At 44.3% G+C, this 26855-nt stretch overlaps 1 protein-coding gene across 2 annotated transcripts in view; it reads left to right on the top strand.

Annotated features, from left to right (window-relative positions):
- Positions 1–26855, top strand: part of TASOR2 (transcription activation suppressor family member 2) — a 72198-nt gene that overhangs the window by 10670 nt on the left and 34673 nt on the right. The window contains exons 2-13 of one of the 2 annotated variants that reach the window (XM_050936767.1): positions 6541–6686; positions 8973–9068; positions 9884–9956; positions 11715–11806; positions 14563–14700; positions 14844–14968; positions 15077–15096; positions 15200–15299; positions 17087–17187; positions 18415–18518; positions 22321–22393; positions 22500–22574. In XM_050936767.1, coding sequence (XP_050792724.1) covers positions 6541–6686; positions 8973–9068; positions 9884–9956; positions 11715–11806; positions 14563–14700; positions 14844–14968; positions 15077–15096; positions 15200–15299; positions 17087–17187; positions 18415–18518; positions 22321–22393; positions 22500–22574 — 1143 coding nt within the window. Of the gene's footprint in view, positions 1–6540; positions 6687–8972; positions 9069–9883; positions 9957–11714; positions 11807–14562; positions 14701–14843; positions 14969–15076; positions 15097–15199; positions 15300–17086; positions 17188–18414; positions 18519–22320; positions 22394–22499; positions 22575–26855 lie in introns of those variants that run through there. The other variant, XM_050936768.1, reaches the window with a different exon arrangement.

Genomic DNA, 26855 nt, shown 5'->3' with positions numbered 1-26855 from the left:
GAAAACTGCCTCCACCTCTTGAAAACTGCCCCACTGCCCCCAAATCCCACCCCCTGTAAAATTTCCCCCTTCCTCCCAAAAGTGCCCCCCAGATCACCCCTCCCCACTCCAGCCAAGCCTCCGTTGCTAGGGGTATGGATTGCTGGCCCCTCTTCCAGCACTTAGCTTCGCCGGTGTCACCTGCTCACTCGGGATTGCTGCCCTCAGACAGGCCAGGCTACTCGGAGAGAGGTAACCACCCTCGGCTGGGCCTGAGTGGGAGAGGAACCAGCCTCCTGGGAGTCAGCCAAGCCCGCAGTTGAGGGGAAGGGGAAACCGCCTGCCCCACTGCCTCATTGCCTCCAGTCTCACCCTTCCTTCAGTGCCTCACAACCAGCCTCCCTTAATGCCCCCTGCCCCCTCAGCCCTACCCCAAATACACACTCAGTCCTGAGCCCCTCGACCCTACTCCCAACCCCCCTAGCCTCCATCTCCCCAAACTCAGCCCCCTTGTGCCCCCAATCCTACCTCATCCATCCTATCTTCCCTCACCCCATCTTTCAACCCTACCCCAAACCCCCTGGTCCCCATGCCTCCACACCAAACCATTTAGCCCCCCATGTGCCCCAAACCCCAGATCCCCCCCACAATCATAGCCCTCCATCTCCCCTCCACACTCTGTCCCCAGCCTCCCCCGCCCTAGGACCCTATCTCTTTCCCCCACTCCAACTACCTCTTACACCTTTCTTCTTTTTCCCACCCTGCCCCACATACGTATCTTTCCAAACCCCCTTTCAGACCTTGTTCCCTCAATTCATTTCCCACACCCCCACCTCGTCCGATGAACCCCTACGCCCAGTCCCCAGCCCCAAACAGACATCTTCCCAATTCATTGGCATTGGAAGCCATCTTCCCAGTCTTCTTTCACACACAGTACCAACCCTGCCTCTGCTCTGTTTTACAGATGGGAAACTGAGGCTCGCGTTGACTTTTGCTTGGCCTATGTCACTCCAGAAGGTTGTGGCAGAGCTGGGGACCACCCTAGCAGAAGGAAGGGGGAGGAGAGCACAGATATGCTCTGCGGCTAGAACTTTTATGGCTTTGTGGCATTTCTGTGCCTTGTTTAGTTTGAGAGAGCTGGATCTACGCAGGTGCTCAGAGGATAGAGCTAAACCTCCCCCACTTCCCCCTTTTTCCACACATACACACACACACACACACATCAGAGAGAAAGTCCAGTAGGGAGTAGAGTGCACACGCACTCCTACCCCCACAGATCCAACATGGGAAAGCACAGAGTCCCCTTGGAGTTTGGGGTTGAGCATTGTGGGAGACCATTTAGAAAGTCACATTCCTGAAGATTAACCCCTCAGCTGACTGTTGCCACTCAAATTCTCTTCCACTTCCCCCCAAACACTTTATGGGGTCTCTGGGCCCAGTTGAGCCCCCATCTCTTGCAAAGCACGGTACAAGGCTTCTCACCTCTAATGGGTTTATCTTCACTAGACTTGTGGTGAAATACGAACAGCTGCATTTTCCCCTGTGAATTTCAGTATTGAGTTCCGTAGGCTTATGCCAACCAGCCCCCCTTTAATGCCCACCACCTCTGTTAATTAGGTTCTGAGAATTATAGGAGCTTCCTGCAAGTGGCTACTGCTGGTTCTGAAACCAGGTGTAAATCAAAAGTGTTTAAATGAGAATTAGAGAAAAAGCGAGAAATATAATTACAAAATGTGGCATTCAAAAGAGATTGTTTTACAGGCACACAGAGAAGTGCCGTCAAGTTGAATGTCAGGCCTAGCTTTCCTCAGCCAATAATACATGAGAATCTGACACTTGAATAGTGCTTTCTATTCCAAAGGATCCCAGGGCATTAGACAAACACAGGTCCCAATACTGTAATTGGATCCATGCAAGCAGACTCTTAGACCCGTGTGGAGTCTCACAGAAACCCCAACACCCCAATCTTACAAACGCATGGGTGAGTGACTTGTGAGTAGAATCATAGGACTGGAAGGGACCTCGAGAGGTCATCTAGTCCAGTCACTTGCACTCGTGGCTGGACTAAGTATTAACTGGACTATCCCTGACAGGTGTTTATCTAGCCTGTTCTTAAAAATCTCTAGTGATGGAGATTCCACAACCTCCCTAGGCAATTTATTCCAGTGCTTAACCACCTGACAGTTAGGAAGCTTTCCCTAATGTCCAACCGAAACGGCCCTTGCTGCAATTTAAGCAAATTACTTCTTGTCCTAGCCTCAGAGGTTAAGGAGAACAATTTGTCTCCTTCCTTCTTGTAACAACTTTTTATGGGCTTGAAAACTGTTATCATATCCCTCTCAGTCTTCTCTTCTCCAGACTAAAAAACCCAATTTTTTCAATCTTCCTTCATAGCTCATGTTCTCTAGACCTTGAATCATTTTTGTTGCTCTCCTCTGGACTTTCTCCAATTTGTCCACATCTTTCCTCAAATGTGGTGCCCAGAACTGGACACAATACTCCAGTTGAGGCTTAATCAGCGTGGAGTAGAGCAGAAGAATTACTTCTCATGTCTTGCTTACAACAATCCTGTTAATACATCCCAGAATGATTGCACTTTTTGCAACAATGTTACGCTATTGACTCATTTAGCTTGTGATCCACTATAACTCCCAGATCCCTTTCCTCAGTACTCTTTCCTAGGCAGTCATTTCCCATTTTGTATGTGTGCAACTGATTGTTCCTTCCTAAGTGGAGTTATTTGAATTTGTGCTTATTGAATTTCATCCTATTTACTTCAGACCATTTCTTCAGTTTGTCCAGATTATTTTGAATTTTAATTCTATCCTTCAAAGTACTTGCAACTCCTTCCAGCATGGTATCATTTGCAAACTTTATAACTGTACTTTCTATGCCATTATCTAAATCATTGCTGAAGATATTGAACAGAACGAGACCCAGAACTGATCCCTGCAGGACCCCACTCGATATGCCCTTCCAGCTTGACTGTGAACCACTGATAACTTATCTCTGGGAACAGTTTTCCAACTAGTTACGCACCCATCTTATAGTAGCTCCATATAGGCTGTATTTTGCTAGTTTGTTTATGAGAGAGTCATGTGAGACAGTATCAAAAGCCTTACTAAACTCAAGGTATACCACATCTACCACTCCCCCCCATCCGCAAGCCTTGTTACTCTGTCAAAGAAAGCTATTAGGTTGGCTTGACATTATTTGCTCTTGACAAATCCAGGCTGACTGTTACTTATCACCTTCTAGGTTTCTTCAAATTGATAGTTTAATTATTTGCTCTATTATCTGGAAGGGATATTATCTAGTCTAGCCCCCTGGGTAAAGCAGGACCGATCCCCAATTAAATTGTCCAACAGATTTTTGCCCTATATCCCTAAATGGCCCCTCAAGGATTGAGCTTACAACCCTGGGTTTAGTAGGCCCATGCTCAAACCACTGAGCTATCCCTCCTCCTCTCTTATTGTTTCCCCCCTCTCATTGAGTAATGGGTCTAACCTGTCCTTGGTCTTCCTCTTGCTTCTAATGTATTTGTAGAATATTTTCTTGTTACTCTTTGTGTCTCTAGCTAGTTTAATCTTGTTTTGTGCCTCGGCCCCATTAAAATCACAGGGACTGCCTGTGTGAGTAAAGTGATTTCACGAGCTTACGTATTTGAAGGATTGAGCCTTTATTACTTCCTTCACCAATGACATTCAGCCATCACTGAGGTGGAATGTAAAAGCATATAGCAGCATTCTCATAAAATTTGGGACAAGAAGGGAAGAAAGCTAGTGTATTTCAATTGCAACTGTCGAGGAATTTTATATAGATAGAATAAAATTACCTCATCTGATTTACAGGAATAAGTCTGACCTTCCATGTTATCTTTTTAATATCTTCAAGATGTGAGAGGAAAAGCTATAGAAAAAGCAAAATAAAGAGGGGGCAGGAAAAACCAAACTAATATATTCCTCTTTATCATCATTAGGGTCAATAAGAGAAAATACGTTTAATGTTTTTCATCTTTGTGTGTTTAGGAAAAATAGTTCTGCTTCTTACTTTTTTACTTCTACTTTTAAATAATAATCCCGACAGAGTGATTAGTACAGTGCAGGATAAATAAAAGGCAAATGTGAGCAGGGAAAAAAGAGGTAACTTTCCCACAGGAAGAAAAAGGCACTTTTGAATAGTTAATTTCCATAATTATACACCTGATGTCCATTCTTGTCTGTCCTCTAAATGCATTTATTACAACAATGATTTAACTTTGGTTTTCTACTGATATAATTGCCTTTCTTCATACCTTTCATTTGACTCACATAAAGCTGGAGTTTATCTCCCTTTTATTGTTGTAAATCATATGCTGCAGAAATGCAAAATCAAATAACTCGGAGGCTATAGACAAATAAATTAAAAGCTTGCCAGTTTGGGAGCGTTGGGCTGTTATTTTCCTTATGTTAGAGCTTCTTGGATCTGAGTAATTGACAGGGATAATGGGATTTGAGGACTAGGGAAGTTTTTTATTGCAAAGAAGAAAAAAGAAAAAAGATCATAAAAGTGAAAAATGTGGTGTAACAGAGACTAATTATCTCTTACTTAGTCTTAGCTATGATGAAGATAATACTTTTCACGTGAGATCTAACCCCTTGTCTTTACAGATCTCCTGGTATCTTTCTTAAAGCACCACTATACACTGAAAAATTACTCTCAAAATGGCATTGTGAGCTTCCATATTTATTGTCTTTCAGTGATTTCAAGCTCATGTTCTATTTTAAGTTCACAGGTTACCAAAACGTCTTTTCTAATTTGTCTGTACTGCAGACTAAACCTGTGAACTGAAGCTTCTGGTCTGTGCAAACTCACCAGTAATAAAGATTTTTAAAGTCTAAGAATCTTAATTCAGGTTTTCCTGAATGTTAAGTGTTTGTGTTTTCTCTGAATGGACTTTAGCAATTATAGTTCTATGGTAATACACAGTTTTTTCCTAGTCGAATATATTTACATATAGTTTGTAAAGTTTAGGATTTGTTATGGCATGAATCACCAGTTGCTACTGTTACACGTGGGCTTGCAATGGCCTTTTCTTAGCATGTGAGTAGGGTGACCAGACAGCAATCGTGAAAAATCAGGACGGGGGGGTGGCAGGTAATAGGAGCCTGTATAAGAAAAAGACCCAAAAATTGGGACTGTCCCTATAAAATCGGGACATCTGGTCACCCTACATGTGAGCAGTATACGGTCTGAAGAAACACAGTATTGATGTTAGTTTTGTGACTGGCTGTTTACCGCAGCTCTTTTGCAGGAGCTGTGGTAAACAATGAGTTTTTCTGCTTTAATCATTCTCTCTAACTAGAATTAATTCTTGCTGCTGAAGAGTGGCGTCCTGGGAATAGGCATCAGTGTTTGGCCTGAGATTTCTTAAAGAGGGATTGGGATTGCCTGCCTGTGGTTAGTGACCTTTGTTCAATGACTGGTGTATATAGTGTAAACAAACAAGTTACACAGAGAAAATACCCTGACTCCACATCATTGATTTCTCCTCCAGGACAAAGCCGACCACCAAGGTCCCAAAATCCGCTACTGCTCAGCAGAGGAACAACAGATCTAAGATATTATTCGTAACATTGTGATCAAATCTGGCATTATTAGGAATCACAAACATAATTTGCTGTAAGGTCTCATTTGTCCAGGGGCGGCTCTAGGAATTTCGCCGCCCCAAGCACTGCAGGCAGGCTGCCTTCGGCTGCGTGCCTGCGGAGGGTCTGCTGGTCCTGTGGCTTTGGAGGACCTCCCGCAGGTCCTCCAAAGCTGCGGGACCAGCAGACCCTCCGCAGGCAAGCCGTCGAGGGCAGCCTGCCTGCCGCCCTTGCGGTGCCAGCAGAGCGCCCCCCTTGGCTTGCCGCCCCAAGCATGTGCTTGGTGTGCTGGGGCCTGGAGCCTCCCCTGCATTTGTCCCTATTATTTAAATGTTATTATCTTTGGTTTTGCATTTATATAATTTGCAAACAAACAAAAACAAAAAAAAACAGGGCTGTGAAAAGGAATTTGAAGGTGTGTCTAGTCGGAATAAAATAAGTCTTCCTCAGCTTCATGTCTCTTTAGAGAGGATTGAGAGAAGGGGTCCTGTGAGAAAAGTGTGGGGACTGAACTCAGTAATTATTAGAGCTTATTAATGAAGCTAAAGGAGATCAGTGAACTCATATTCTTCCTGTCTGATGTAAGTTTAAACTGCAGCTCTAAAGTATTGTAGTTTGCATGAATTTGAGGGTAGTTTACTACCAAGAGACTTCCCAATTCAAATAGAAACTGGAGAGAGATTGATATACAAGTCCTATGTAGAACTGAGTTGAATGCACCAGGGAAATGAGCTGAGACCTCACTTCTCCATGTGCTCAATTTTATTTTTCATTTTTCATTGTAATGTAATGTCAGGGTTTGCTGAATTATCAATAAGTATAGCAATGTCTGTTATTGTTTTGCTCAGCTGCTACCGAAATCAGAACAGAGACTTGTGGTGATCTGTGTACTGTCTTCATGAATGTTTTCACTTCTTTATTGTTTTACTTACAGCTTTTCACCAAATGCCAGTGGATTCAAATTCCCTTTACCAGACAGCAGTTTCGGTGCTGCATAACTCATATTTGGATTCCACATCTCGGAATGGCTTTCAGTACAGTTGCGTGACTTTGGTGGAAAATGATGCCTTTTTAAAGGAGGTATGTTTCGTGGGCGAGGGGTTTAGTTCAAGGCTTTGCAAGGGAGGGAATTCCTTCTGTGTCTTCCAGGGTTCTGTTATGTTCCATTGTTTATTTTTGCCTGCCATTTATGGCAGATGTTTGATTCTTTCGTTTCCAGAGTTCAGTTAATTTATACATCCCATTGTGACCTTTGTCCAATTTACAATTCCTGAATGAGTCGAGCATTTTCTTTCTTTTCTCTTTTTGACCCTTCTGCTCCCCACCCCGCTCCTTCCTTTGACTGTGGAATAAAGGCTGCAAAACCTGCAGCTGCAGGGCCTCCTCTACAAGTCATGGGGGGCCATCAGGACAGGCTGAAATGCTAATGTGATGCTTGCTGCTTATGCTCTAGGGTTTTTCGTGTGGAGCATGAGCTGCTTCACCGCTGACTTGAGCCCCAGGTTAAATCAGGATGTCTCTCCTTTTATCCTGGCCCTGGCTTTCCAGTACCATCTTCATTTGTACTGTGCTTGAGGCTGTATTATTTGAAGATTGCAGATGACTCTTTTCTCTGAGCCCCCAGGAACCAGTGCTTCTGTTGTCATTAACTAAAAATAGAGCTGAAATCTTAGTCAACATGTCACGGGGCAGGGTTCCCTCACCCTGGATTCCTCTCTGCAAGCAGTCCTCATGTACGCCAGTGGCAAGTTCAACACCAAGTGCTTTATTTACGGTAGACAAGTCCTTGTCCCTCCAACAACATAAAACTTTTACATTCCCTTTAGGCGGTGTGGGGGGGAGGGTGATGGCGGAGAAGGGGGGAAGGCAGTGGCGGATTAATGATTTTGCTGCCCCTAGGCCCTGAAATAATTGTCGCCCCGCCCACCCCTGGCCCCACTCCGACTCCACCCTTTCCCTGCCCCCATTCCAACCCCTTCCCCAAAGTTCCACCCAACTCCGCCCCCTCCCTGCCCCTATTGGATCCCTTCCCCAAATCCCCGCCCCGGCCCCGCCTCTTCCCCCAGCGTGCCGCGCTCCCCCTCCTCCCCCCTCCCTCTCTTCCCCACGAAACAGCTGTTTCACGGTGCAAGTGCTGGGAGGGAGAGGAGAGAAACAGGACGCGGCAGCACGCTTGCAGAAGAGGCGAGCTGGAGCAGGGGAGCTTCTCCGTGGGTGCTCAAATTTGTCACCCCTTCAAATTTGCCACCCTAGGCCTAGGCCTTGTCGACCTAGGAGATAATACGCCACTGGGGGAAGGAAGAGCTCTCACCTCCCTGAGATCCTGGGTTTCACTGGCCCTTCCTTCCTGTCTACCCCTCCCTGCTCTTTCCTCTTCCTGTCTCTCTTTTAACTGTCCTCAGCTGAGGGGCTGAATCGCCTTGTTAACTGGTTAAACATCCTATCCTTAGCCAATCATCTCCTCAGCTGGACTCGCATGGAAACGATTGCCAAATCAGGCTTAGGCCTCTCTGACGCTGTCACACTGCATTACACTGGCACAGCTACGCTGTAGAGCAGGGTTTCTCAAATAGGGGTCGCCGCTTGTGTAGGGAAAGCCCCTGGGCCAGTTTATGTACCTGTCCCATCTGCAGGTCCAGCCGATCGCTGCTCCGGGTCAATGGGAGCTGTTTACCTTCCTCTGCAGCATGGGACTCGGGTCACTTGCGGATTTAAAATAGTGTAAATGGTGGATTCTCTGTAACTTGAAGTCTTTAAATCATGATTTGAGGACTTCAGTAACTCTGTCAGAGGTTATGGGTCTATTTCAGGGACGAGTGGGCAAAGTTCTGTGGCCTTCAGCGTACAGGGACAGGAGGTCAGACTAAATGATCATGATGGTCCCTTCTGGCCTTAAAGTCTTTGAGTCTATAAATACTTGTGTTGAAAGCCTTTTTAGGCATTCCATGATCTGTGTTTCCCCTGCACCAGCAGTTGTTTATCTTACTAGCATCTAAACAGTGCAGGTAGATGTTTCCTTGTGTTAGTGATGTCACTGATATTTGTAGGGAAATCACAGATCCTGAACTTGGGTTTTGCTACATAAATAAAGGAAGAACTAATTATTAACTCCCATATTTTGATTTATAAAATATAATTATTAGTACATATTAAGTATGTATGCTTTCAAGACTGTAAGACCTTAAATGCTTTCTGAAATTAAAGAAAAAAGTATGTTAGTTACCTTTAGTTAATGTTTGTAAAGCACTTTAAGATCTTTAAATGAAATGTGCTATATACATTCATAATATTCCCAGTGTCACAATATTAATATGAGTCTAGTACTTGGAATATATAAAAGAAGCAGCCTTTTTGTGTCTCCTACAGTACAAAACTTTTAGCCAAGAAAAGGAAGCGAGTGGCTATACTAAGGAGGAACTTGACGAGACCTATGCATTTCTTCTGTTTGATAGTGAAAGAGAGGTAACGTGGAAAAGTTGTTCAGCATAACGTATTGAGATGCTGCATCTCTGAGTACTTTCATTTTCAATGAGGCTCCTCCCCAGGGAAGTCCATCAGAATTATTCTTAAATGGTTTAGTTTCTCTTTGTAATCTTCACTACCTCTTCACTGTGATCATTGCTGTATAAATAACCCAGAGGAGAATTTATCTGATAAAAAGGATCTGACAGTAACTCCTCATCTTTTTAAAAAACTCTTTTGTTGTTGCTATTGTTTGAGTGCTAACAGACTGTGCAAACAGAGGGAAAGACATTTTCCCTCCCCCAGTGAATTTACAATCTAGTTTAGACATGAGCAAAACAGCTCAGATGCATTTAGAATGAAAAAGAACCTCAGTGACAGAAAACAGGAGTTTACAAGCATCCTTTTGAAGAAACTCTGTAGGTTGTGGAAGTAAAGTGCTAGAAGATTAAGAAAGTGCAAGACGTCAGCCATCTGTCTGCCAAGACATTTCTGAGGGGGTGGAATTTTCCAAAAACTTCCAAAGCATTGTGTGTTGCATGAATATAAAATGTTCATTAAATGTCATAGCCAGACCTGATAAATGACTCTCAGCATTTAGGGCCATCTTTCCCCTGACTTCAATGAACATTTGATCTGTCCGTAATTATATTCAGATCATAAGTGTCTTGTGGATGTGAAAATAATTAACTTTTTTGCAATACTTAAATACCTTTATTAACTGAAGGTATGTTTGCTAAGTGTTGTAATAGTGACAGGATAGCTATATATCTTATCTTTAAAATAAATAAATGAGGCTCTAACTTATTTTGAAGGCAAAAGCAGTGTGTCAGAGTGGACTTCGTATAAACACCAGATCCCTTACCACGCTAGGTGATCCAGCAAAAGGTAAGATTTAAGTACAGAGAGAAAAATATCTGACTTGTTATAATGAACTGCAAGCAGTTTCTTAAAAAGAAACATACAAATGGACTTTTACGACATTTTGTTTACTATAAAGCAAAACAGTACAAGCAAATCTAAATGATTAGGGCCACTGATATTCGTTACTTGATTTACACACCCAACTGTATAGCTGATCAAATGCATAATTCAGAGGCTTACATCAATTTTACATTTTAAAGTTCAAACATACAAAAAAACCACCCTGAGAAGTTGAACTAAAATTTGAAACTAAGGCAACATATTTGTTAGCATTATATCTTTTGTTTTAAACTACTTTATTATTGGTATCAGGGAGCTGAAATAGATTTTTGGCTCCACTGAAAGTGATATTATTGTAACTATACCTCCTTGCTCAGGAATCGAACATTCTGGAATCAGTGGACTCAAACGGGTGTAAAACTGAAGTAGTGTGGCAATGAATCACACACTATATTTTTGAGAACTTAGACATGCGTTTTTGGTTTTTTGGGGAAAGGGGGCTACATGAAAGCAATGCTAAAATAGAAAGTGTCTGAAATATTTTAATTTCTTAGTGTTTTTTTCTCCTGCTTGACCTAATATTTTTGTACATAGCTCCTTCTATTGAAAGTAGTTCAAGATATGTTGTGGTTTCATTTTTTTCGGATGTTTTGTACACTAGCAGCTGCCAAGAAATTGTTGCCTATATGAATTCAAACACATAATGTCACTCCCTTCCCGTGCCACCCTCTTGTGTATGGAAATCAAGGGATAACTGCAGCCAATGAACTGGAAGATATCGTTTTTGACTGTTGGTAGCTATCTGTGTTTTGGGTTGTAAGCACTGTTGGATTTTCCCCACAGAGAAAGGGGGTAGGAGGTGCTGACTTTCACATAAAGCTCCCTTGTATCATGAAATACTTTAGAGTTATTTTATCTGGAAGTTGAGGGGTATGTAGAGGTTACAGAGAAGGCGTAGGAACGAGTGGTTGTAATCTGGTCTGAACCACAGACTGTCCCTCTTTCGTTAACCCAGGTGAAAGCTGAATAAAAACAAGCCCTCAGACAACACCACACGTTACATCTGGTCTGAGCTCTCCTACTTATGTAAATTCCAAATTGATAACCCCCGCATATATTAACCCCCTCAACGCTAGGTCAACATATGCAGCTCTTTCTGACCTTTCATCAGGTTTCACCATAGAGCGCCCTGATCCTGCAAACCGCGTACTGTAAGTACTCCTACTAAGTCAGTAAGATGACTATTCACAGGAGTAGGCCCTAAGTTTGGTAGTGTATGAGGTACACTGTAGCCAGTCAGGTCTAAAATAAATCCATAAGCCTTAATTTTAACTTTGAAATGGATTTAAATACTTCTGACTGGGAAAATCTTGTAACATACACATCTCCTGTGAGATTTGAGGGTCTTGGGAGGGGTGCAAAGTAATCGTGCTGTCTTACATGGTAGGCTTGGGTCTCATGCAAACAATATATTGCATGGCCCACAATTTACAATAGCAGACAACACTGAGCTGTCACAGTTTCAGTCCTTTAAGAACCCTTTTCAGGGTACAAAGGGACACTTTCAGGTAGCTGAGGCCCAAAATTAAGGTTTTACTCAAAAAACAAATCATACAGTATAATACTAAAATGTTTTTCATCGGGATTTTCTTATTTTGTCATTATTTATAATCCAGAATTCCAAAAAGAATATTAAATATATTTTTATTTTATTTTTTAAAGGGGCGTATGTTTCCAAGTACTCAGACTACCTTCATCCAAGGCCCTGGTATCATGGAAAATCTGGCTGTATTGTAATTTTTAAACTAATTAAGGTAAAACTCAAATCTTTTTTTCCCCCCACAGACTGGTTAATGAAAGTTCCCATAGAGCAGCAGGCAAGACAAAAAATGATAATATTGGTGTGTTGTCTTAATATTGATATGATATAAAATCAATACTATATTGATATCTTTTTTTGGAATCCAGGGTATTTAGTAGATATTGATTAGGGGCACGGTGCACCATGAAAGTATGAGATCAAAGAGCTCCTTGATATTACTCCAGAAGCATGGATATCACTGAGGGTTTCATCTGAGAAGGGCTTTCAGTATTTATTCCACAATCCATTATTTACTACTAGGGTTGCCAACTTCTATTGGAACAAAACTGAACTCCCTAGCCCCGCCCTTCCCCGAGGCTTTGCCCTGCCCCTTCCCTGAGGACCTGCCCCCCAGTCACTACATTCCCCCTCCCTCGGTGGCTCACTCTTCCCCACCCTTGCTCACTTTCACTGGGCTGGGGCAGGGGATTGGGGTGTGGGACGGGGTGAGGACTCTAAATGGGAGTGCGGGCTCTGGAGTAGGGCCAGAAATGAAGAGTTCAGGGTGCAGGAGGGGGCTTTGGGCTGGGACAGGTAGTTAGGGTGGGGGGGCAGAGGGCTCTGGCTAGGGGTGTGGGCTCTGAGGTGGGGCTGGGGATGAGGGATTTGGGGTATAGGAGGGGGCTCCAGGCTGAGGGATGGGGCCGAGGGATTCGGAATGTGGGAGGGTACTGCAGGTTGAGGCAAGGGGTTGGGGGTGGGAGGGGTGAGGGCTCTAGGGTGGGGCCGGGATGAGGGGTTCTGGGTGCAGGAGGGGGCTCTGGGCTGGGGCAGGGGGTTAAGGTGCAGGGGGGGTGAGGGCTCTGGCCTGGGGGTGCGGGCTCTGGGGTGTAGGAGGGGGCTCTGGGTTTGGGGGGGCTCAGGGTCGTGGGTTGGGGTTCGGGGGGGGTGAGGGCTCTGGGCTGGGGGTGCAGGCTCTGAGGTGGGCCCAGGGAGGAGGTGTTTGGGGTGCAAGAGGGGGTTCCAGGTTTGGGAAGGGGCTCAGGGCTGGGGGTGCGGGCTTTGGGGTGGGGCCAGGGATGAGGGGTTTGGGGTGCCGGGGGGGCTCAGGGCTGGGGCAGGGAGTTGGGGCTCGGGGTTGGGACGCAGGCTTACCTTGGGCAGCTCCCTTTCAGCGGTGCAGCAGGGCTAAGGCAGGCTGCCTGCCTGTCCTGGGGCACTGCGCTGTGCCCCAGAAGCAGGCAGCAGGTCCAGCTCCTAGGCAGGGGGTGGGAGGCAGGAGGCTCTGTGGGGCATTCTGCTCTCGCCCGCAAGCACCGCGCCCCCCGACTCCCAAGTGCGGAGCCAGTGCTTGGGGTGGGGGCAGCGCACGGAGCCCTGGAGCCCCCCCCGCCTAGGAGCTGGACCTGCTGGCTGCTTCTGGGGCACAGCGCAGTGCCCCAGGACTGGTAGGGACTAGCCTGCCTTGGCTCCGCAGCACCACCGACTGGATTTTTAATGGCCCGGTCAGCAGTGCCGACCGGACCTGCCAGGTACCTTTTCGACCGGGTGTTCTAGTCGAAAACCCAACACCTAGTCATGCTATTTACTATGCTGCTAGGCTTAAATGACAAACTCAGCTTTTGGGTGCAAAGATGGGGCTTCCATGGAAGCTGATTGGAGCTGCACACATACTCCTATCCAAAGGCAGAATTACAGCACTTCCAAATGTTAAGCATCTGGCGTGACGCTGATCCATCCGGCAGCCCTGTCACCATAGGCACCAACTTTTCCCGGCACAGTGGGTACTCGTGCCCCCCACCCGCAGGCGTGCCCCAGCTCCAGCCCTGCCCCACTCCCATTCCAACCCCTTCCCCAAAGTCCCTGCCCCAACTCTGCCCCTCCCTGCCTCTGTTGGACTCCTCCTCAAATCCCTGCCCCAGCCCCACCGAGTTCCCACTCCCTCCCAGCGCTTGCCATGCAAAACAGCTGTTTTGTGGTGCAAGCACTGGGAGCTGGAGGAAAAAATGGGCACAAGGTGCGCTCAGGAGAAGAGGCCGAGGCGGAGGTGAGTTGGGCTTTCCCTGTGGGTGCTTCAGCCCTGGAGCACCCACGGAGTCAGCACCTCTGCATGTCACGCAAGCTCGCAGCCTTGTGACAGAGTCACGTATCTGGCTGTGCCTGCGGTCCAGCAGTTTGAAGTTTGTCCTCCTGGCCACTGGGCGCTGCTGTGGTGCTGGATTTCAGGCTTCCTCTCTTGCCTCCCCTCTCTGTGGTTCTCCAGATGGTGCTTGGCCAGCGTTCTCTGAGCCCTCCTGGCAGCAGGGAGGTGGCAGTGTCAGAGGGTTGGGGGGGGTGGAAGTAGGGGAGCCGAGTGGGAAAGGCAGCTCCAAGTTCCTTGCCACTCCCAAGGCTCCCAGCAATCCACCCACGCTTTGTGCCAGGCTCTCTACCCCCAGCCCCCTCCACCCCGCACAGCCCCAGACTGCCATCAGTGCTCTGTTTCTGGTTCTTCGCCCCTGCGCTCACCGCAACGAGTGTGAGGAGCAGGACATCGGCTTCCTGTGTCCCCGCCACCTGCTTGCCTTGCTCGGCAGGTCCCCAATGTGGAGATCGATTTGTTGGTCTCCCTCTTTCAGGGAGTTGTGGAGGATGTGCATGCAGCACCTTTTATAGAGAGCTTTGAGATTTGGGGAAGGATGGCAAAGTTATCTTCAAATTCATGGGTGGTTTGCTTCCATTTAAAGCATTTTTACCAGCGTTATATTTTGGCAAATGTGTTTGTCACAGGGAAAGGTCAAGTTCGTGCCAGAGAATTACACGGCGAATTACACCAATCCGACTCCTGGCTATGACTGCCACATCTCTGTGAACATAAACAATATTTCCTTGGAGACTAGTCATTTTCGGGCCTTCGAACTGAGTCAGGTACAGTGGCTGGCAACAAAGAGCCGGCTTGAAGAAATATTTCTGAACTTAATGTGAGATGGGGGTGGGATTAAGGACTGCATTAAGGCACTGCTGAGTGAAGTCATTCTCTTTCATCTGTTTTTCCTTTTTTTCCTTTCCAGTATTACGTGTATGAATTTTCCAGTGACAGTGTTGTTGAACGCCCTAGACAGCTCTGCCCCTATGTAATAATAGCCTTTCAATACACGGAGCCTAAAATAATGTCAACATTAAATCATAAAAGCATGTAAGTGACTTTACATTATTTTACAACATTCAGTCATGTGACATTTTTCCTTGACCATTTTTAAGCATTCATCTTTTCTCCTTCCCTCCCCCACCCTTTTTTCTCTAGAATTGAACTTGAAAATAAAGGTAAGAGAACCTCTTGTTGGTTTGAAAAGTTGTCTTTAACTGTAGCTTTATTTGCATTGTTTTCATTTTCACATGACAATTCTTTTTCTAATTTTATTTTTAGTATATTGTTGCCCATGGAGAGGGCAGCTTTCTATCCAGGGGCACATATTGTGTGATATAGCCCTTAGGTCCCCATATAGTGCTGTGATTCCAGCACAACTGTAAGTATACATATATTTTCCCTTTTTTAATGCTTGGGTAACCGCAGAGTGAAATGGAAAAAAATCCACAATTTGAGGCTTTATTGACACTGATGCTGGGAATCACAGATGTATCCTTTGGCACCTTAGCTAGAAAGGCAGTTTCGAACTGCAAGCAGATGTAAAAGCTAGAGGCTCAGTCATAAACTCAGCAGCACCCCTGCTTAGGGGGGTAAGGAGCTCCTCTTACTCCCTTACATCATCCAGACGTCCTGATATTATCAGGACCATCCCAATACTAGGGGCTATGTCTTGTATAGACAACTATAAACCCCCACCTCAAAAAAGTGTCCTGATTTTTCACACTTGCTATCTGGTCACCCTACATGGGCTCCCCTAATCACCTGAACTTTTACAGGGGGTGTGTTAGGGGAGAACAGTCAAATTTCTGAGCTACCGCTCCTCTTACTTCCCTCCCATGCACAGAGGTAGCAGTGGCTGCTCTTGCCCCCCGCATTTCCTCCCTTCCTTTTCCCTCCTCTCCCCTCACCAGGCTCTGCTGTCCCCTCACCCCCATGCTGCCAGATGAGCTGGCACAGCGAGGAAAATGAGCTGCATCAGGGAAAGGGCCTATTTCGCTTGTGCTACATGAGGTGTCTAGTTTTGAGTATTGAGCCCAATACGTTATTCCCGGTTTTTCCTTTTCTTTTTCCTATGGCAAATAGACTCTGTTATTATACTAATGTAGTCAAACTGCTGAACTGTAGCTTGGGGAAATGGTGAATAAGCTATTAAAGTAAGTGTTTTAAAATATTTAGTCAGAATTTGATAACGGTGAAGAATTTAACAAGTTAGAGGGTTTGTAGTCTGTTTGGTGCTAGGGATTAGCTAGTCACTCATTTTCTTCTGATCATACTTTCCTCCCAGGTTTTCTGTGGTTTTTATGAATTTTGCAGGGAGTGTGTATTGGCCTCTAAGCAAAAAACATATTTTAAAAAAGTTTTAAAGTGGGAGAGAGTAGAATAAATTGTCTTCTGTTTTTCGTAGGTTCTTATCCAGTATCCAGACAGAAAGGTTACTGGCTATATCTCTTCAGGTCAAAAACTGTTTTTTCCAACATATTCCGTATGACTTGCAGTAACATGCCGCTGTTTAAGGTTCCTTTGGGTCAGTAGAGACCAGACCAAAGTCTAGTACAGAACACACAATGCCACCTTTCTGTTTCTGCGGTAGGCATCCATGTGGCTTTGTATCCTAACCGTTTCTCCTGTTTTGAGACATCTGATTGGACACTTCACTATTAGGTGGCATCACCTGTATCCAGGATTGTTAATTCTTTCTGATGTCCGCTCTTTGGAGACTATTACTCATTTGGCATTATTGTCAAGCTAGTCAAAGAAGCCATACACTGGTATTATTTTTAAAAAGTAATTTTTGGAAAGACTATTCTATTTTGTCAGCTGAAACTAGTTAATTCTCTTAGGTCCACTTCAATATTCTTTCCCTGGGAGCCAATAATCAATATGAGAGAGACAAAGTGGGTGATGTAATATCTTTTTATTGGATCAGCTTCTGTTGGTGAAAGAGAGAAAAGCTGGTCCAGTAAAAGATACTACCTCATCCACCTTGTCTCTCTCAGATCCTGGGACCAGTACAGCTACAACACTGCATATATCAGAGCTCGGTTCAGTGGAGTGAGCAGTTGTCCACTTTTCAATTTTACAATGGTATAATAACCTTAGATTCATCATTCGAGTTAGAACTATACATATATTTAATCTTTACCACTTTTGCTCTTCTTTTGATAGGCCGGACAAATTGGAAATTAAATATATCATAGATGTGTCTGATTTGAAAAAAAAGCTACCGGAAGCTGCATTTGGAAAAAGTAATTACACAAAAAATGAAGGTACGTGTACAATCACTCACAGTATGAATAATTATTTCATAATTTTCCATATGTGGCTTGTTTTCTTTTAAAGCAGCCCTTTTTATAGGGTGACAGAGGGTAGCACAAGATACTTCTGCGGTTGCTTATCCACACTCGGAGCCTGAATCTGCACAGTGTTGAGTATCCTCATCTATCTTTGATCTCAGGGTATTTCACATCCTGCCTAATCAAACCCATAGTCACTCGCTCCTGAGCCAGCAGGAGGCATTCAGCAGCCAAAGTGTAGTCCTCATGGCACAATCTAGCAACCTTCGGTAAGCCCAAAGAACAGAGTCTGCAGGGAGCGGCATCCAGCGGTCTTCTAAGGAAGTGCTACTGTGACTTTGGGTGTCTGTGAGAGGGAGAAATTAAATGGGAAGATCCACAGGGCTCTGAGAGACGCTCGGAAGATACCATTTGAAGTCAAGTGTGAGGAAGCCTCATATTAGAGCAAATTTAGGGAGGGGAGAGAAAAGAGATGGACTAGGCTAGTAATTTATACTGCCCTTGTCGCTGTGCTATAAAGTATACGCATAGGGATTTCTTCTTTTCTTTCTCCCTCTGCCCGAGTCAATGGGATGGGTGGAGGGAGAAGAAATATGTGTTCCTGTTTTCAAGTTTGGGTCTGTTAGTTTATATTTCTTTTGGTATGGAATTCTCACCATTAGGATATGGTTTATGGAATCATACAGCTAATTTTTACCACGCTGAATGACAGGTTTAAACATTAATTTGTAATGGGGAATTCTGCTATTGACCTCAGTAACTGTTAGATAGGGCCCAGTGTCTGTGTTCCACTACACCGCATATGGAATCCAGGATATAAAAGAGGTGGTGTTGATAGCGTTCATGAGCATTTTATGACAGCTTGTATTTTATATTGCATACTACATACCTCTGGACAACTCCGCAGAGCACTGCAAAATCAGTGAAAATACATAAAGTTGCTTTTGTCAGCTGCAGTGTTTCAGCTGCGAACTTCCTCTTAAATTGGTGATAGCAGTAGATTCTTCCTGTGATGTGGATTCATGCAACTGTTTAGAAAATCTCTGCAGTATTTACTCTTTTAAAACCCAGGATTTTCGTTCTCTGAATACTAATTGTGCTGATCAATGAGCAATACTTCTTCTTTATTTCTGTTTTGTATGTCTGAGGTTAATTTAAATCAGTTATTTAAATATAAAGTGCTCTTTATTTCCTTCCCAGTCTGTTATCAAGATATTTACTTCAGTTTATATGAAGTTGAAATTTCAAATAAAGACCAACATAAAATGGATCCATTATTAGAAAACCTAAAGGAAAAGGAGTTGGTAAGAATTATTTTAAGTGATTGTAGTCCGGGGGAAAATGGTCATATTTAATTTTTATGTGCAGATTCTTAGCCTTTTAAAAGAGGTTTACAGGTCTCTTCCTAAATAATGCAAATTGGCATCTGAGTTACTTAACTTTGAAAAGTGGCGTGTTGTATATTTTTAGGTGGCGGACTGTAATTTATGGAGTGTTGACAGAAGATTACAGAGTACAAGTTGTGACCAGATTTCTAGCATGAATTAAACACAGCACTGAATACAATGCATTTTTCAAGGCCTTTGAGTCTTGCTTTTTGTCTTGTCGAGATGGGGGTTTTGTTTTATTTTTTTTTACTATTGCGCACTAAATCATATAGTTAAAGGGCTCTTAGTGCATTATATGTATTAAGCTGGTGGAGACTGATTGCTGCAGTGCAAGCAGAATGCCCACTTACTGAGCAAAGGATACCAGGTGGTCCACTCTCAGAGTTCTCCTTTATAGCTGATAGGGAGCCTCAGTCTAACCAGATATTTGGCAGCTGTCCTCTAGAAACTTCATAGGCTTCCTGAGTTGTGAAACTGTGGAAGTTATGCTCTGATCTGAAAAAGAATTTCTCCTCTGCAATTTCTCCTCTGGAGTCAAAGCTAGGGGGCCGAATCCTCACCTGATGTAAACTGGCAAGGTTCTGTTGACTTCAGGTACGGTATGCTGATATATACCAGCTGAGGACTGGCCCAAGGTGTGCAGCCTTCCATAGCTTCTCATTGTTCAGAAAGGCTGAAGAGGTTGATGGCTGGATTTCGATCTTGTGTGACATGGGTAAAATCAGTGCTTACTTTGTGCCGAGGTTTGCCAGGGCTGAGTCCTGGCACCTCTAGGCTTGGCAGTTCATACATAGCCTTGGCACCTCTAGGCTTGCCGTGTCAGTTTTGAATGTAAAAAAATTGCTTGAGCCCCGGCACCTCTTTCGTTATAAATTAAGCACTGGGTAGAATGGAATCTCAGAGGAGCCTATGAAGTCAAGGTTTCAAAGTGACGGTGAATGGGGATTGGGTAGAATGGAATCTCAGAGAAGCCTATGAAGTCAAGGCAGCAAAGAGTCCTGTGGCACCCAGGGCCAGCTCCAGGCCCCAGCGCGCCAAGTGCGTGCTTGGGGCGGCATGCCGCGGGGGGCGCTCTGCCGGTTGCCGGGAGAGCGGCAGGTGGCTCTGGTGGACCTCCCGCAGGCGTGCCTGCGGAGGGTCCGTTGGTCCCGCGCCTCCGGTGGAGCATCCGCAGGCACGCCTGCGGGAGGTCCACTGGAGCCACGGGACCGGCAGACCCTCCGCAAGGAGGCCTGCGGGAGGTCCACCGGAGCCGCGGGACCGGTGAGCGGCAGAGCACCCCCCACGGTGTGCTGCCGTGCTTGGGGCAGCGAAATGGCTAGAGCCGGCCCTGGTGGCACCTTATAGACTAACAGACGTATTGGAGCATGAGCTTTCTTGGGTGAATACCCACTTCGTTGGATGCATGTGAAGTCAAGGTTTCACAGTGCTGGTGAATGGGGTTGGGAATTAAGTGCAAATAAGAACATTCATAATTGTATTTAAAGTATCAAAAAATAGTCAAATTGGGATGAAACACCTCTTCTGTCTTTCAAGGGGGAGGCAGCAAGCATTGCCCCACTCTGCTTTGTGACTTTTTATTATATTATTGTTATTTACCATTTATTTATGTTGGTTAATTGCTGATGATTTTACTTCACTGGCACCAAATTGAAAGTGAAACTAAAATTACCAGCATTATAGTTTCACTTTCAACTGTATGTGTGCATGTACTCTTCTAGCAGTCTGAAAATGAAAGTGCTATTGGGGTCATTTGTGCTGCTTGAAATCAAACTGCACCTATTTTGTTCCGTATAAATTTCTGAACTGTGTTTTAAACTCTGATGTCTAATAAGAGTTTGGCTTTCCTCATCCTTCCTGCTTGTAGCCTTCATACTGATAAGAAATGTCATTGTTTTATTTATTTGGACATGCATTGTAATAACTTTGTGATGAGCTTAGCTTTTATTCTTTTCCCGTACTGGTTCAAAACAACCGTAAAATGTTTTAACATTAATTTGTTTAAACATTAAAGAGTGAAATTATTTAATATTTCTAAATTACTGTATTTTCATTGTGAATGTGGTTTTTCGACATTTCCCATTTTGTATTGCTGATATTAATAAGTCAAACATCTAGAATATTTTATTTTCACTTTAGTCTGGTGATGTGGGTGGAACTGTTTATTGTACACGAGACAGATACTGGAGTTTTATTTCGCTCCTACTCTTGGATTTATTTGGACATGTTTTTTTAGTTGTGATATATTTATAACTATTTCTTGTTAAAGTGCTTAGAGGCTTGTGGACCTGAGCCTCAAACTATGAGGTCTTTTTAATTATTACATATCTTTGGATAAATAATATTGTTGGTGTCACTCTGGCATAATCCTAGGTAACTCGGGAGGGTGGTAGACCACAAGTGTCAATGAAGCCCTCCTGTTGTAGGCCTCAATGAACCAATGTTCCTCCATGTTAAACACTTTGTGTAACCTAGTGTAACCTAATGTACTAATAGCTGCAAAAATGTAATGTCAGCCGTTAGTTTTCTGATTGTAATAGTCAGTTCCCTGCTGTAACACACTGGAGCTAAATTGAAGCAAGTTTCAAGGTAGCTTTTAGATACAGTATACATGTCTCAGCAGCGGAAAGGGGGGAGGAAGGGGGAAGACAAAAGATTGAGTGAGAAAAGATACTGCAGCTGGATGGGAAAGAATGGGGGAGTGAGAAATCAGCTAGACACCAAGAAATAGTTCTCAGAAAACAACTGGGATATAAAAGGAGGAAGCCGCTTGTGTAGGGGGGCTGGATTTGAGGCATGCTAAGTCTCCCAGCAACGCTTTGAGATCTCAAATAAACTTTGCTTGCTTCTCCACCCTGGTGTGTTTATTGGCGCTACGCACTCTGGGCAATGAACTACTGTTGCTTGCCTCTGGCACCCTCTGTGCCTGCAACAATATGTTATTAAGAAATGAGGAGTGGCTGAATTTGGGGGACTGATAATAGACTATATGGAAGATTTCATCTATGGGTCACTAGCTCAAGTTGGCACAGGCTGGTACTGACTGAAATGTTTTTACCATCTGACTGTGGTTCATTGACCTCATCTATAAGAAATGAGTTGATCATGCTGGTTTATTTCTAGAGGAGTGGTTCTCAAAGCTGGTCCACTGCTTGTGAAGGGAAAGCCCCCGGCGGGCTGGGCTGGTTTGTTTACCTGCCGCGTCTGCAGGTTTGGCCGATTGCGGATCCCACTGGTTGCGGTTCGCCACTCCAGGCCAGTGGGGGCTGCAGGAAGCCGCGCAGGCTGAGGGATGCGCTGGCCACCGCTTCCCGCCGCCCCCATTGGCCTGGAGCAGCGAACCGCAGCCAGTGGGAGCCACAATCGGCCATACCTGTGGTTGCGGCTGATAAACAAACCGGCCCGGCCCGGCCCGGCCCGCCAGGGGCTTTCCCTGACAAGTGGCGGACCAGCTTTGAGAACCACTGTCTTAGAGAACAGTTATATTAGAAAATCATCACAGCTGGCGCTCTTGTTGACAGTCTCAGCATAGGCCGAGAGGTCTGGAGGCTGAACTGTTGCCTCATCTCTAGAGGAGGTGCCACTAAGATTTTGTTGAGACACATTGGTGGGGAAACCTGCAGTGCTGGTGACTATGCAGTGTGTCTTTAGCAAGTAATGAATTTGTTTTAAAGGAAAAGAAAAAAACTCACTATATTTTCATATGCACTTATTCTAGGCAATCATCAAATATTTACAAGATCAAGGGTTTCTTATTTTACTTACATCCTCTGTGTTAACAGGGGACAAAGGTAAGAATTTATTAAGGTCTAAATAAATACTTCACATTGTATTCCTTTTTTTAAATTGTAGAACACTCTCTTTTTTATAAATAAACTGAATTTTCTTTTTTTACAGATTTTGACCTAGACAAGCCCATCAGTCTCCAAGCATTGTTTTTATTCCCTTCATCTAGATCAGTACGTTTGACAGGTAGGGTGTTCTGTTTGCATCTGTTATCTGTGTAACAATATTGAACATGTATAAAACAGCATTTATATTTTGATTATATGATTCCCTTTAGGCCTCTTTGTCAGCAGATTCTAAAACTCTAATACTGATGGAATTATAAACAGTGGTTTACCTATTTTAAATCTTTGAATGATATTCCCAGTAAGAACTAGAAGTTATCTAGGAACTTTGCTGAATAAAGCATTACTTAAGTTTACTGCTGTTTGTGGTCTCTAAGATTTGCCTCTGTTTTATGTAAAAATATCGAGTGAATAGAAAATGAAGATTGCAAATTTGAACACACATAAGTCTTGAAATATAATACAATTTCAACTTCGTCGATGTTATAGTCACATAACATTTTATATCTGGATATTCATTTTATACCAGGCCTTTTAGAAGGTGATGGCATTAATGTGTAAAGTTTGTTCATTTAATCATGTGAAAAAATGGTTATTCGCTTTTTACTGCCCCACCTGTGTTCTTTTCACTAATTCACCTCATTAGAGAATACTTCTAATATTGCAAACCTCTGAACAGTACAAGGCAAGCAGCAAATGGGGGGGCCCACAGGACCCCCCATCCCTCAGACACACATACACATATCCTCTCTGGTGGGTCATAAGATACTGGACTATAGATCTGTGTAATCCCAATGAACAGTAAAGAAATTTAAAGTCATGTGTTTAAAAATGTATTATAACTTTTCTCTTCCTCTGAGACCGGTAGAGTTCATCGCATAGTAATGAATGGTACGTCTATGCAGCAAAAAAAGACTCTGGCTCTCAGGACTTATCCTGCAGGGTTGAAAATAGCTGGGTAGATGCTTGGACTAGATGCCAGGATGAAAGACCCTCCCATGTCACCAGGTTTCAGAGCCCGGACTCCAGCCCAGGGCCAAACGTGTAAACTGCTATTTTTAGCGTTGCAGCGCGACCCCAAGTCAGGTGACTCTGGCTCTCAGACTTGATGCCATAGGCTTTTTTCTTGTTGTGACGATGTACCGTAACGCAACTAACTGGACTGTACAGGTGGAAGGATACAAAAAATTGTTGCATTAAAAATGTTGCAATTCTAAAATAGTTTCTGAAACAACTTTTTATTTTAAACATATGGAATGTAATACACGGTGCTGATAGAAAAGTTGTATTTGCTTCTCCTTTTAAATGACCTGTATAACTTTTGGCTTTGTTTTTGGTGTTTAATCCTAAACTCAAGCCAGTAAAACATTAGATCAACACACACTATCATGTATTTTATTCTGTTCTTGTTTTAGTGATTGTATAGTGCTGACAATGTGCTCCAGTGCCATATAGTACATAAATAAAACAAACTAGGCCTTAAAGAGCTCATAATTTAGAAAAAGCGGCAAAGAGTTCTGTGGCACCTTATAGACTAACAGACGTATTGAAGCATGAGCTTTCGTAGGTGAATACCCACTTCATTGGATGCATGTACAATTATGCATGTATAATTTAGAAAGTAGACAGGACCCAATTGGAAATCCAGAGGTGGGAGGAGTTTAGCTTGTATTCAGGGGTGAAAGTAACTTACAGAACTTACCGGTACTGCTGGAGTCCTGAGGGGGTGTGGCCTCATCTGGAAGAGGCGGGACCTCTCAAGATTTAAAGGCCCTGGGGCACCAGCTGTGGCTGGGAGCCCCAGGACCTTTAAATCAACCCAGGGCTCCCAGCTGCAGAGGTGGCTGGGAGCCCCCAGGGCTCAGGGGCTCCGGGCCCTTTAAATCCATGCCCAAGCCCGGCTCCTGGAGCTGCGGGGGGATTAAAAGGGCTTTGGGCTCCCCGCAGCCGCGGGAGCTCCAAGCCCTTTAAATTCCAGCCTCAGCCTGGGTGCCGGAGCTTCGGGCAAGATGTAAAGGGCTCTGGGCTCCCCGGAAGCCCAGAGCCCTTTACATCCCCTCCGCAGAAGCCAGTGCGGTCCGGCACGGCGTACTGGCTCTTGCCAGTACGCCGGACCGTACCGGCTTACTTTCACCTCTGCTTGTATTTATTATTTGAACTAAACTACAAACTCTCTTCCTTCAGGCAACTGTGGCAGAAAAGACGATTGTAGCTTGGCACACTGCTTTGGGAATGGCATTCCATGCATAGGGTGGGAGGAGACATACGGAGACGGATGTGAGAGAAGGAAATCACAGAAAATGGCAGAACAACAAGGGGAAAATGTGATAGCAGACAAGATCCAAGATGAAGGCTGGGGCAGAATTATGGATAGCTTTGAAGATGAATGTGAGAATTTTAAACTTGATGTGTCTCCAAAGGGAAGCTCCTGGAGGGATTCAGAATGGGGAGTGAGATGGTCAGTCTGTCAAGGAAGATAATTTTGATGGCCATATTTTGGAGAGACGGGAATGGGGATGATGTGGGTGTCACCGAGGCCAAAGGGGAGAATTTTGCTGTAGTCAAGGCAGGAAATGATTGGAGCCCAGCGCTGTCCAGATGAATGGGGCAGAAAGGACAGAGCTTTGATGTGTGGTAGAGAATGAAGTGGCAGGGTTTGAGCGCAGTGTGGATGTGGGAGGGAGTTTGCCATTACTTCCTGGTTCCAAGCCAGGAAAAGAGGGAAGTGGAGAGGATAATGTATAGTAATTAGAGCAGAGGTAGGCAATCTATGGCATGTGTGCCAAAGGCGGCACGCGAGCTGATTTTCAGTGGCGCTCACACTGCCTAGGTCCTGGCCACCAATCTGGCGGGCTGTGCATTTTAATTTAATTTTAAATGAAGCTTCTTAAACATTTTAAAAACCTTATTTACTTTACATACAACAATAGTTTAGTTACTTATTATAGACTTATAGAAAGAGACCTTCTAAAAACGTTCAAATGTATGACTGGCATGCGAAACCTTAAATTAGAGTGAGTAAATGAAGACTCGGCACACCACTTCTTGAAGGTTGCCGACCCCTGAATTAGAATATTAATTATATTACAGTTCTTTAATTATTTTGATGGTGTATTTTCAATTAGATTGCACTGTAGGATTTTAACATTTAGTAGCTTCCAGTTGTTGGTTTCAACAGGACTCCTTTTTAGGTTGCTGTTTAATTTCAGTTTATCTGAATGAGCTATTATAGACCTGTGTTAACCCAGTTCAAATCTTGCTTTCCTGCCAGAACTGGACTTTCTCCTTCCCAGTGTTAAAAATAATGTTGTTATAGACTCTCTCCTAGCTCTGAGGGAAAGAGTGGAGAGCCTTTTGGTTGGCTGTGTACTGGGGTTTTGTGAGGCTATAAAGAGACTACCGCAAACAGAATATTGGGAATCATTAAGAAAGGGGTAGATAATAAGACAGAAAATATCATATTGCCTCTATATAAACCCGTGGTATGCCCACATCTTGAATACTGCCTGCAGATGTGGTCGCCCCTTCTCAAAAAAGATATATTGGAATTGGAAAAGGTGCAGAGAAGGGCAACAAAAATTATTAGGGGTATGGAATGGTTTCCGTATGAGGAGAGATTGATAAGACTGGGAATTTTCAGCTTGGAAAAGAGATGACTAAGGGGGGGATATGACTGGGGTCTACAAAATCATGACTGGTGTGGAGAAAGTAAATAAGGAAGTGTTATTTACTCCTCATAATGCAAGAACTAGGAGTCACCCAATGAAATTAATAGGCAGCAGATTTAAAACAAACAAAAGGGTGTATTTCTTCACACAAGGCACAGTCGACCTGTGGACTCCTTGCCAGAGGATGTTATGAAGACCAAGACTACAACAGGGTTAAAAAAGAACTAGATAAGTTCATGGAGGATAAGTCCATCAATGGCTTTTAGCCAGGATGGGCAGGAATGGTGTCCCTAGCCTCTGTTTTCCAGAAGCTGGGATGGGTGACAGGGGATGGATCACTTGACGATTACCTGTTCTGTTCACTACCTCTGGGGCACCTGGCATTGGCCACTGTCAGAAGACAGGATACTGGGTTAGATGGACCTTTGGTCTGACCCAATACAGCCGTTCTTATGCCCTTGAAGATCTGATGGTTAAAGGCTTTGAAAATTAACAGTGTCTATTATGAGCTTACCTAAGGGTTTGTACACACAGCATTTGGCAGCAAGCCTCCCATCCCTGGTCAACAGACTTGGGCTTGCAGGGCTTGCTCTAAAAATAGCTGAGTAGAGAGCACTTTGAAGTTTCAGCGCAAGTTGGAGCTCGGGCTCTGAAGCCCACCCAATGTGAAGAATGTAGGATAATTGTAATATGATTGGGATTGCTCAACCCAGCAAGCCAATGTGCAGCTGAAT

This window comes from Gopherus flavomarginatus, chromosome 1 (genome assembly GCF_025201925.1).
Source record: "Gopherus flavomarginatus isolate rGopFla2 chromosome 1, rGopFla2.mat.asm, whole genome shotgun sequence".
NCBI classification, from domain to species: Eukaryota; Metazoa; Chordata; order Testudines; family Testudinidae; genus Gopherus; species Gopherus flavomarginatus.
This window is presented reverse-complemented; position numbering and strand designations above follow the sequence as displayed.